We start from the raw sequence: 12,058 nt of genomic DNA, 5'->3' as shown, positions 1-12,058 counted from the left end.
ACGTCCCTCTTAGGTGTGATGGTAATCCTAGACTTGTACCACAGAGTTGATTTCTTAATTTTATAAACTCTTTTCTCTATGATTCGGTCTTCACAGGGGACTTAAAAGTTGCAAATTAAAAAGTGATAAAGATAAGAGATAAAAAGATACGTATATGGAGATCCTCATGAATATGAAAGAGAGAGATCGGATCTGTTGCAAAAGGGTGCAGTATTTAAAGAGAATCTGTCAGCAGGATTTTGCTATCGCATCTGAGAGCAGCATAATATAGGCGCAGAGACCATGATTCCAGTGATGTATCACTTACTGGGCTGCTTGCTGTTATTTTGAAAAAAATCACAGTTTTATCTACTGCAGATCTAACAGTTCTCTAAATGCTGAGCTCTGTATAACCCCGCCCACACCACTGACTGTCAGCTTTTTGTGTATGTGGGCAGAAAGCAGCCAATCAGTGGTGTGGGCGGGGTTATACAGAGCTGATTAGTATGCTTGATTACTTGGTAGCAGCTTTACTAGTCCTCTAGTGATTTTTTTCCTGCTGATAAAAAAAGTTATTTTATCAAAACTACAGCAAGCAGCCCAGTAACTGAAACATTGCTGGAATCGGGGTCACTGCCTCTACATTATGCTCATCTCAGATTAGGTGAAAAAAACCTGGTAACAGATTCCCTTTAAGTCAAAATTTGGGCTCACTGCCATTGAGTTTCTGTGCATGCCCAAACCAAAATTCTATTGCAGGTTCGCATAAACAATTTCCAGGATTTCCAGGATTTTAAGGATCATTTTTATGCCCAAAAGATCAACATATTGATAACAAAATCAGACGTGTCCTACAATTACAGACTAGAGGTCTCGGCGCTAAACCTTTCTTTTTCAAAAAAATTTGCACAATTAAATAGAGAAATGTGCAACTCAGAATGATAGATACTAATAAGAATATAATTACTAAGCCAAGCAAGATCGGCAAATTATAGATTATAAAAGCTATATTGATTATTTTCTTACTGAATCCTTATAACAATATTATTACCTCTGCCCGTGGTCTCTCCATATCTGAAATGGTCTGAGAGTTCTTCTTACTGTCAGAAGAAAAAAATACATATAGTTTACTCTTGTCTCTGCCTTTTCACATCAATGTGGTCCTATTCTGAAATTTACAGTAATACTAAGGGCTCATTCGCACATATGATTTTCTCACGTACAAGAAAAAACTAAAAAACTATTTTAATCAGAGTTTGATCAGAGTGTGGTCCAAGTGTCACCAAAGATTCTCCACCTTCTCCTTTCTGACAGTCCATGAAAATCGTTTCTTTCATGGACCATTTTTTCATGGACGCATAGACTGGCACTACCAATTCTGATCCGACTCTCAAATCAAAATTGGACATGTCTCCATTATTTTCAGGGGACCACTTGCTCCGAGGAAAAACACATGTGAACAGCCCCATAGACTATAATTATAGCTACCAGTGTTATCTGTGTAAAACATGGAGAGCACTCGTTCCAGAAAGTGTGAACGAGCCCTAACTCTAGCACGTTCAGTTTCATATGCTGTACTGCCTCAAAAAAAGTCATATACATTTGATGAAAATAGGCCAGCTTATAAATTGTTGGTCGGTGGCTCAAAAAACATCAGACTACATCGGCCAATATTGGACTTTTTCAGCTTAACCCCTTCATGACCTTGGGATTTTCAGTTTTTCCGGGTTCATTTTTCACTCCCCTTCTTCCCAGAGCAATACCTTTTTTATTTTTCCGTCAATATGGCCATTTCAGGGCTTATTTTTTGCGGGACGAGATGTACTTTTGAATGACACCATTGGTTCTACCATGTCGTGTACTAGAAAATGGGAAAAAAATTCAAAGTGTGGTGAAATTGCAAAAAAAAGTGCAATCCCATGCGTGTTTTTTGTTTGGCTTTTTTGCTAGGTTCACTACATGCTAAAACTGACCTGCCATTATGATTCTCCAGGTCATTACGAGTTCATAGACACCAAACATGTCTAGGTTATTTTTTATATAAGTGGTGAAAAAAAAAATTGGGCCTTTTTCCGATACCTGTAGCGTCTCCATTTTTCGTGATCTGGGGTCGGGTGAGGGCTTATTTTTTGCATGCAGAGCTGATGTTTTTAGTGATACCATTTTTGTGCAGATATGTTCTTTTGATCGCCTGTTGTTGCATTTTAATGCAATGTTGCGGCGACCAAAAAACCGTAATTTTGGAGTTTCAAATTTTTTCATCGCTACTCTGTTTAGCGATCAGGTTAATTTTTTTTTATTGATAGATCGGGTGATTCTGAAGTGCATTTCTGGCCACGCGGCCGGAAGTGGTAGTTAAATGCCGCATTTAACTAGTTAATAGCGGCGGGTGGATCGCAATTCCACTCGCCACTATTGTGCGCACATGTCAGCTGTTCAAAATAGCTGACATGTCGCTGCTTTGATGTGGGCTCACCGCCGGAGCCCACATCAAAGCAGGGGATCTAACCTCGGACGTACTATCCTGTCAGAGGTCAGAAAGGGGTTAAGATCTGATCATTGGCCAAAAAAATAATCCAACATGCCTGATCAGTGGTTTGAACAATTTTGAATGTTCAGTCGAAAAGAGTTGATCATTGGTTCTGGTCGAAATCGACCATTTCGTTCATCTCTAATCTAATACACACGGGCTCCCTTCATTTTTCTCTGCCATAGCTATTGAAAAAGACATGATGCACTGAATATCCAGTTTACAAAGGAAGTCGTACATTCTCCGAGTCTGAGGGCGTAACCTGCGCAGGGCTCGAGGGATTCTTTCACTGTCGTTTGTTGTTTGGTAGAAGAATAACCGAAGATCTTCATCTAACAGAATCCAGACAGGTGAGGTCAGAAGTGCCTGTAGATCAGAGATGGAAATGACAATGCAAGGAATTTTAATTGTGGTAGTGTAGTAGTATGAACATGAAATCAAACATTAATAGCAAACCACTATAATGGTTACAGAGGTGGTGGGGGTTTGGAAAAAGAATCTCTTTTTTTTTCAGTAAAAGCACTGCAGAATATGATTTCGATATACAAGTATAAGAAGTAAAAAACACTTTTTCAGTCATTAAAGAGAATCTGTCAGAATGTTTTACTATGTAATGTAACAGCAGTATCATGTAGCAGCAGAGTGTCTGAATACAGGAATGTGTCACTTATTAGTGTGGCACCCCAGGAGTCCGGTTGCCACAGTGGCATTGCCTCCCTCACAGGGGGTGATATCATGCCTGGAAGCAAGGAGGGGTCCCCTTACCAGGTAATACCAGCATCCAACACTTTCCTTACTCCAGACCAGAAGGGGGAGCTCTAACACTCGGTTTCAGGAGTGCTTTCCTATAAGTTCTGGCGTGGAGGCAGGGTTAGTCAATCTGTAGTCTGAGAGTGAGAGGAGAGGAGGATAGTCGAGGAGAGCCTGGGGAGTGGAGCTGTGACCAAGCTCACCCCAGAGCTGAGCGCCAGAAACCAGACACCGGAGTCCGTGGTTGCTCGGGTACTGAAGTCCCGGCAGCTAAATCTGGAGGGCAGGAGACTGCAGGTCTCCTGGCCCATCTAACACCCAGCGGCACTGCAGCATATCAGAGCCCAGAGCCGCCACCAAGGAGCGACACCTGGAATAGGCTCAAGCGGCCTGCCATGCAGGTAACATTTTACACAAATTGACAGATAGTGGGAGGGACTTGTGCAGAGCTTCAGACAGCAGGAACCTAAGAGAACAGCACAGGAAGGAAGGCCTGCGAACCCACCTGGCTAGGTGGATCCTTCATTGCTTCCAGGCTGCACAGACCCCAATCATCACCTGTTACCCATGCCCCAGCCTGCATCTTCTACTACCCAGTAAAGGTAAAGAAAACTACAATCCTTTGGTCCTCCAGTTATTTCCTGCACCCTCAGTCCTGCACCCCAACGTCCATGATTCCTTTCAAAACTATACTGGCAGCCCTGGGGTCCCATTCCACCTGTGGGGAGGAGAACCATCCCAGCTGCGTCACCATCGGTGCCAGCGGTCTCCTTAAGCAGCGTCGGCTACTCATTGCCGAACACCATATGTGGCGTCATGTAAAATCCCCCACAAACTTTCCCTCATCATTTTTATTGGACGCCTAGGGTCACGGACCGGGTCACAGCTGCCGTGACAACCCCTCGAAGAGCCGTTGGACCCAGCCCGAGTATCCCACGGCTCTAGCGGGCGCTCCACTAGGTTGTGTCAATTGTTATGATGACCTGGTGGTTAGGAGCACTAGAATGACCTAATGAGCAAACTAGTAATACAGGACAAGCTCTGGGAAGTGGGAGCTCTGCTGACCGCAACCCCTAATCCTATCACAACAACTAGAAATAGCCGTGGAGCGTACCTGACTCTGCCTAGACGCCTCTTCACAGCCTAAGAGCTAACTACCCCTAAAGATAGAAAATATGCCTAACTTGCCTCAGAGAAATTCCCCAAAGGAAAAAGGCAGCCCCCCATACATATTGACTGTGAGTTAAGATGGAAGTCACAAACACAGGAATGAAATAGGTTTCAGCAAAGCAGGCCAGACTTAACTAAACAGACTTGAGGATAGAAAAGGTATCTTTGCGGTCAGCATAAAAAACTACCAAAAAACCACGCAGAGTGTGCAAAAGAGACCCCACACCGACTCACGGCGTGGAGGTGCCACTCTGCATCCCAGAGCTTCCAGCTAGCAAGGCAGAATCATGATAGCAAGCTGGACAAGAAAACAGTGGTAAACAAATAAACTAGCAGGGACTTAGCTTTTGCTGGAGTAGACAGGTCATCTGAAAGATCCAAGAGAGAACTGAACCAGTACTAGGACATTGACAGCTGGCATCAAGTAACGATCTAAGTGGAGTTAAATAGAGCAGCCAGCCTAGGACTAAACGAGGTCAGCTGAAGAAGGAACCTCAGAACCAGCAGCTCCACTCACAGCCACCAGAGGGAGTCCATGGACAGAACTCGCCGAAGTACCATTCATAACCACCGGAGGGAGTTCGAGAACAGAATTCACAACAGTACCCCCTCTTGAGGAGGGGTCACCGAACCCTCACCAGAGCCCCCAGGCCGATCAGGACGAGCCAAATGAAAGGCACGAACAAGATCAGCAGCATGAACATCAGAGGCAACCACCCAGTAATTATCCTCCTGACCATAACCTTTCCACTTGACTAGGTACTGAAGTTTCCGTCTCGAAATACGAGAATCTAAAATCTTCTCCACCACATACTCCAACTCCCCCTCAACCAACACCGGGGCAGGAGGGTCGACGGAGGGAACCATAGGAGCCACATATCTCCGCAATAACGACCTATGGAACACATTATGGATGGCAAAAGAAACTGGAAGGTCCAAACGAAATGACACAGGATTAAGAATTTCAGAAATCTTATAAGGACCAATGAAACGAGGCTTAAACTTAGGAGACGAAACCTTCATAGGAACATAACGAGACGATAACCAAACCAAATCCCCAACACGAAATCGGGGACCAACACAGTGACGGCGGTTAGCGAAACGTTGAGCCTTCTCCTGGGACAATGTCAAATTGTCCACCACGTGAGTCCAAATCTGCTGCAACCTGTCCACCACAGAATCCACACCAGGACAGTCCGAAGGCTCAACCTGTCCTGAAGAAAAACGAGGGTGGAAACCAGAATTACAGAAAAAAGGCAAAACCAAAGTGGCCGAGCTGGCCCGATTATTAAGGGCGAACTCAGCCAAAGGCAAGAAGGACACCCAATCATCCTGATCAGCAGAAACAAAGCATCTCAGATATGTCTCCAAAGTCTGATTGGTTCGTTCGGTTTGGCCATTTGTCTGAGGATGGAAAGCTGAAGAAAAAGACAAATCAATGCCCATCTTAGCACAAAAGGACCGCCAAAACCTCGAAACAAACTGGGAACCTCTGTCCGACACGATGTTCTCCGGAATGCCATGTAAACGAACCACGTGCTGGAAAAACAATGGAACCAAATCAGAGGAGGAAGGCAATTTAGGCAAAGGTACCAAATGGACCATCTTAGAGAAGCGATCACAAACCACCCAGATAACCGACATCCTTTGAGAGACAGGGACATCTGAAATAAAATCCATGGAAATATGCGTCCAGGGCCTTTTCGGGACCGGCAAGGGCAAAAGCAACCCACTGGCACGAGAACAGCAGGGCTTAGCCCGAGCACAAGTCCCACAGGACTGCACAAAAGAACGCACATCCCGTGACAAGGAAGGCCACCAAAAGGATCTAGCCACCAAATCCCTGGTACCAAAGATTCCAGGATGACCAGCCAACACCGAACAATGAACCTCAGAGATAACTCTACCTAGTCCATCTATCAGGGACAAACAGTTTCTCCGCTGGGCAACGGTCAGGTCTATCAGCCTGAAACTCCTGCAGCACCCGCCGCAAATCAGGGGAGATGGCAGACAAAATGACCCCCTCTTTGAGAATACCAGCCAGCTCAGGAACTCCCGGAGAATCAGGCACAAAACTCCTTGAAAGGGCATCAGCCTTCACATTCTTAGAATCCGGAAGGTACAAAACCACAAAATCAAAGCGGGAGAAAAACAGCGACCATCGAGCCTGTCTAGGATTCAACCACTTGGCAGACTCGAGATAAGTCAGATTCTTGTGATCCGTCAAGACCACCACGCGATGCTTGGCTCCTTCAAGCCAATGTCGCCACTCCTCGAACGCCCACTTCATAGCCAACAACTCTCGATTGCCCACATCATAATTGCGCTCAGCAGGCGAAAACTTTCTAGAAAAGAAAGCACATGGTTTCATCACCGAGCCATCAGAACTTCTTTGAGATAGAACAGCCCCTGCTCCAATCTCAGAAGCATCCACCTCGACCTGAAACGGGAGCGAAACATCTGGCTGACACAACACAGGGGCAGAAGAAAAACGACGCTTCAACTCCTGAAAAGCCTCCACGGCCGCAGAGGACCAATTGACCACATCCGCACCTTTCTTGGTTAAATCAGTCAATGGTTTAACAACACTAGAAAAATTAGTGATGAAGCGACGGTAAAAATTAGCAAAGCCCAGGAATTTCTGAAGGCTCTTCACAGAAGTAGGCTGAGTCCAATCATAAATGGCCTGAACTTTAACAGGGTCCATCTCGATAGTAGAAGGGGAAAAAATGAAGCCCAAAAATGAAACCTTCTGAACTCCAAAGAGACATTTAGACCCCTTCACAAACAAGGAATTAGCACGAAGGACCTGGAACACCATTCTGACCTGCTTCACATGAGACTCCCAATCGTCCGAAAAGACCAAAATATCATCCAAATATACAATCATGAATCTATCCAGGTACTTTCGGAAGATGTCATGCATAAAGGACTGAAACACAGATGGAGCATTAGAAAGCCCGAATGGCATCACCAGGTACTCAAAATGGCCCTCGGGCGTATTAAATGCTGTTTTCCATTCGTCGCCCTGTTTAATACGCACAAGATTATACGCCCCTCGAAGATCTATCTTGGTGAACCAGCTAGCCCCCTTAATCCGAGCAAACAAATCAGACAGTAGCGGCAAAGGGTACTGAAATTTGACGGTGATTTTATTGAGAAGGCAGTAATCTATACAAGGTCTCAGAGAACCATCCTTCTTGTCCACAAAAAAGAACCCTGCTCCCAACGGTGACGACGACGGGCGAATATGCCCTTTCTCCAAGGACTCCTTTACATAACTCCGCATAGCGGCGTGTTCTGGCACAGATAAATTGAACAGTCGGCCCTTCGGAAACTTACTACCAGGAATCAAATTAATAGCACAATCACAATCCCTATGAGGAGGTAGGGCACTGGATTTGGGCTCATCAAATACATCCCGGTAATCTGACAAGAACTCAGGGACTTCAGAAGGATGGGAAGATGAAATTGACAATAATGGGACATCCCCATGTACCCCTTGACAACCCCAACTAGATACAGACATTGATTTCCAATCCAATACTGGATTATGGACCTGTAGCCATGGCAAACCCAAAACGACCACATCATGCAGATTATGCAACACCAAAAAGCGAATATCCTGATGTGCAGGAGCCATGCACATGGTCAATTGAGTCCAGTACTGAGGCTTATTCTTGGCCAAAGGCGTAGCATCAATTCCTCTCAATGGAATAGGATACTGTAAGGGCTCCAAGAAAAAACCACAGCACCTGGCAAACTCCAAGTCCATCAAATTCAGGGCAGCGCCAGAATCCACAAATGCCATAACAGAATAGGATGACAAAGAGCAAATCAGAGTAACGGACAAAAGAAATTTTGGCTGTACCGTACCAATGGTGGCAGACCTAGCGAACCGCTTAGTGCGTTTAGGACAATCAGAGATAGCATGAGTGGAGTCACCACAGTAAAAACACAGCCCATTCTGACGTCTGTATTCTTGCCGTTCAGCTCTCGTCAAGGTCCTATCACATTGCATAGGCTCAGGCCTCTGCTCAGAAGATACCGCCAAATGGTGCACAGTTTTGCGCTCACGTAAGCGTCGATCGATCTGAATGGCCAAGGACATAGACTCATTCAGACCAGCAGGCGTGGGGAATCCCACCATAACATCCTTAAGGGCTTCAGAAAGACCCTTTCTGAAAATTGCCGCCAGGGCACACTCATTCCACTGAGTAAGCACAGACCACTTTCTAAACTTCTGACAATATATCTCCGCTTCATCCTGACCCTGACATAAAGCCAGCAAGATTTTCTCTGCCTGATCCACTGAATCTGGTTCATCATAAAGCAACCCAAGCGCCAGAAAAAACGCATCTACATTACGCAATGCAGGATCTCCTGGCACAAGGGAAAATGCCCAGTCTTGAGGGTCGCCACGTAGCAAAGAAATAATGATTTTTACTTGCTGAATGGGGTCACCAGAGGAGCGGGGTTTCAAAGCAAAAAACAGTCTACAATTATTTTTGAAATTCAGGAACTTAGATCTATCCCCAGAAAACAAATCAGGAATTGGAATTCTGGGTTCTAACATCGGGTTCTGAACTACATAATCTTGAATGCCTTGTACCCTTGCAGTGAGTTGATCCACACAAGAGGACAGACCTTGAATGTCCATATCTACACCTGTGTCCTGAACCACCCAGAGATTTAGGGGAAAAGAAAAACAAAACACGCTGCAGAAAAAAAAAAAAAAAAATGGTCTCAGAACTTCCTTTATCCCTCTATTGAGATGCATTAACACTTTATTGGCCAGCTGTACTGTTATGATGACCTGGTGGTTAGGAGCACTAGGAATGACCTAATGAGCAAACTAGTAATACAGGACAAGCTCTGGGAAGTGGGAGCTCTGCTGACCGCAACCCCTAATCCTATCACAACAACTAGAAATAGCTGTGGAGCATACCTGACTCTGCCTAGACGCCTCTTCACAGCCTAAGAGCTAACTACCCCTAAAGATAGAAAATAAGCCTAACTTGCCTCAGAGAAATTCCCCAAAGGAAAAAGGCAGCCCCCCACACATATTGACTGTGAGTTAAGATGGAAGTCACAAACACAGGAATGAAATAGGTTTCAGCAAAGCAGGCCAGACTTAACTAAACAGACTTGAGGATAGAAAAGGTATCTTTGCGGTCAGCATAAAAAACTACCAAAAAACCACGCAGAGTGTGCAAAAGAGACCCCACACCGACTCACGGCGTGGAGGTGCCACTCTGAATCCCAGAGCTTCCAGCTAGCAAGGCAGAATCATGATAGCAAGCTGGACAAGAAAACAGTGGTAAACAAATAAACTAGCAGGGACTTAGCTTTTGCTGGAGTAGACAGGTCATCTGAAAGATCCAAGAGAGAACTGAACCAGTACTAGGACATTGACAGCTGGCATCAAGTAACGATCTAAGTGGAGTTAAATAGAGCAGCCAGCCTAGGACTAAACGAGGTCAGCTGAGGAAGGAACCTCAGAAACAGCAGCTCCACTCACAGCCACCAGAGGGAGTCCATGGACAGAACTCGCCAAAGTACCATTCATAACCACCGGAGGGAGTTCGAGAACAGAATTCACAACAGTCAATACAATCAGTGTTTTATCAGCAGTAGATTATCATTACAGGACAACTGACCTTGTGCCTCCTGGTCCAACCCTGCCCCCAGCACTGATTAGCAGATCACTATCACTGTACATTGTACACAGAAAACTGAGATTAGACACAGCTCAACAACTGAGATCTGCAGCAGAGATTAATGTGGCCAATCTGCAATATAAAACTGAACCCTCAAGAGAGAGTGGTTCTTATTCTGGAAAATAAGAAAATTTCCCATTATATCACATAACAATAACCCCTTCAAAAATACTTTTCAAAGGAGTTTTCAGCAGTTTTAACATCTTAAACTGGCCACATAACGGATTTATGGTTGCAGAGCTGAGTAAAATGTAGTTTTCTTTTTTTCATTTCTCTTCCATTACCAGAAATTCTTCTCTGGGGCATATACTTCTTTCCCTGTATGATACTGACCATTCATAAGCAAGCAGTAACATACCGGAGTGAAAAAAGAACAATGCCCCCACAATAGGATAGAGAAGGTTTCTTAATGTGAGACATGTAATGACAGACAGGCTGCTGTCATCACTGATCTCCCTGCAGAGCAGTAGGTAATTTTGATGTGTTGGGAGTAGAGGAGAAAGCAGTGTGGGTAGAAACACCTCACAGCTTTCATGTCATTGTAAGGGGAGGGAAGTACAGCTGAGCTGACAGCACCATGAGAGGAATTCTGCAGCTGCAGACTTGTTTGTAATGAGACAAAGCTCATCTCTGCTGTACTGTCCCCCCAAGCCTGACTACCATGATATGAAAACTAAAAGGTTTTTTAACCACACTCCCGACATTGTGTAATCATACACAGTTCTGCAGTGATATCAGTGAAGAGATTAGACTGTCTGTAATTATGTCTCACACAGAAGAGTCTGCTCCCCTTTACTAACACTCCTTCAGCTTCCACCTCAAGGCAGCCAGTGTGTGGGGAGGGACAGTACAGCGTAACTGAGTTTTTTTTTTCATTACAAACACATATGCAGTTCTCCAGTTACAGTGCCATCAGCTGTGCTGTACTGCCCCTCAACACACAGACTGCTGTGAGATGAAAGCTAAGTAATCTCTACTGACAGCACTTTCTAATCACACACAGGTCTGCAGTGAGACCAGTAAGGAGAGCAGACTGTCTGTCATTAGATGTCTCACGCTGAGAAAGTCTATTGTAAGCTATTGGGGGCGTGTTCTTTTTCCACTCTGTGTCACTCCCTTCTTATGATTGGTCAATGTCATACAAGAGAAGAACCACACGCCCCCAGAGAAAAATCTCTGGTAATACCCCGTTAGTTTATCAAAGGTTATAACCTAAACTTTACAAGCTGCATGATATTCCATTAAATTGTCAGTTTAACATGCCCCAACTAGTGAAAGATCCTCTTTAAGTAGACATTTGAAGTCCATGTATTGTTTGCTAAAAGCAGCCACCTTAGGCAAATGAATTACTGACTGGAAATGTTTATTTCTTAAACTTACTTATATGGCGCCAGTATTTTCTCCAGTGGTTTTACAGACATTTTAATCTGTCCCTATTGGAGCCTAAAATCTAAATTCCCTATCAGTATGTCTTTGTAGTGTGGGATTAGACCGGAGAACCCAGAGGAAACCCACGCAAACACAGAGAGAACATGCAAAGTCCATGAACATGTTGTCCTTGGTGGGATTTGAATCCAGGACCCCAATGAGTTACCATCCTGCCCAAAAGTCTTTGCCCCCTTTATCTCCAATACAAATTGTTACTTTAAGGAACTATTTTCATACTACGCCTACTCTGATAACATTTTTATTTCATGACATTACAAGCCAAAATAATAACTATTTGTATATACAGATTATCACTGACATCACAGCAAACAATGATTGGAAAAATGTTCCATTTTCTATATTTTTTTACAGCAAGCAAACTCCTGAATGTGGTTACTATGTAACTACCACTACCATATAATCATAAAATCATAGCAGAAATACTTTAATACCAAACTAGACAAATCAGTCAAACTCAGAA

At 44.3% G+C, this 12,058-nt stretch overlaps 1 protein-coding gene across 1 annotated transcript in view; it reads right to left on the bottom strand.

Annotated features, from left to right (window-relative positions):
• The window catches only part of NCF4 (neutrophil cytosolic factor 4), an 87,208-nt gene that overhangs the window by 32,758 nt on the left and 42,392 nt on the right, over positions 1-12,058 (bottom strand). Inside the window, exons 6-7 of the mRNA XM_077278430.1 lie at positions 2,748-2,875; positions 1,031-1,079 (exon numbers count right to left, since the gene is read on the bottom strand). Coding sequence (XP_077134545.1) covers positions 1,031-1,079; positions 2,748-2,875 — 177 coding nt within the window. The remainder of the gene's footprint in view (positions 1-1,030; positions 1,080-2,747; positions 2,876-12,058) is intronic.

Source organism: Ranitomeya variabilis, chromosome 8 (assembly GCF_051348905.1).
Source record: "Ranitomeya variabilis isolate aRanVar5 chromosome 8, aRanVar5.hap1, whole genome shotgun sequence".
Lineage (NCBI taxonomy): Eukaryota > Metazoa > Chordata > Amphibia > Anura > Dendrobatidae > Ranitomeya > Ranitomeya variabilis.
Note: the sequence above shows the minus strand (reverse complement) of the source record. Positions and strands in the feature narration are given on the sequence as shown.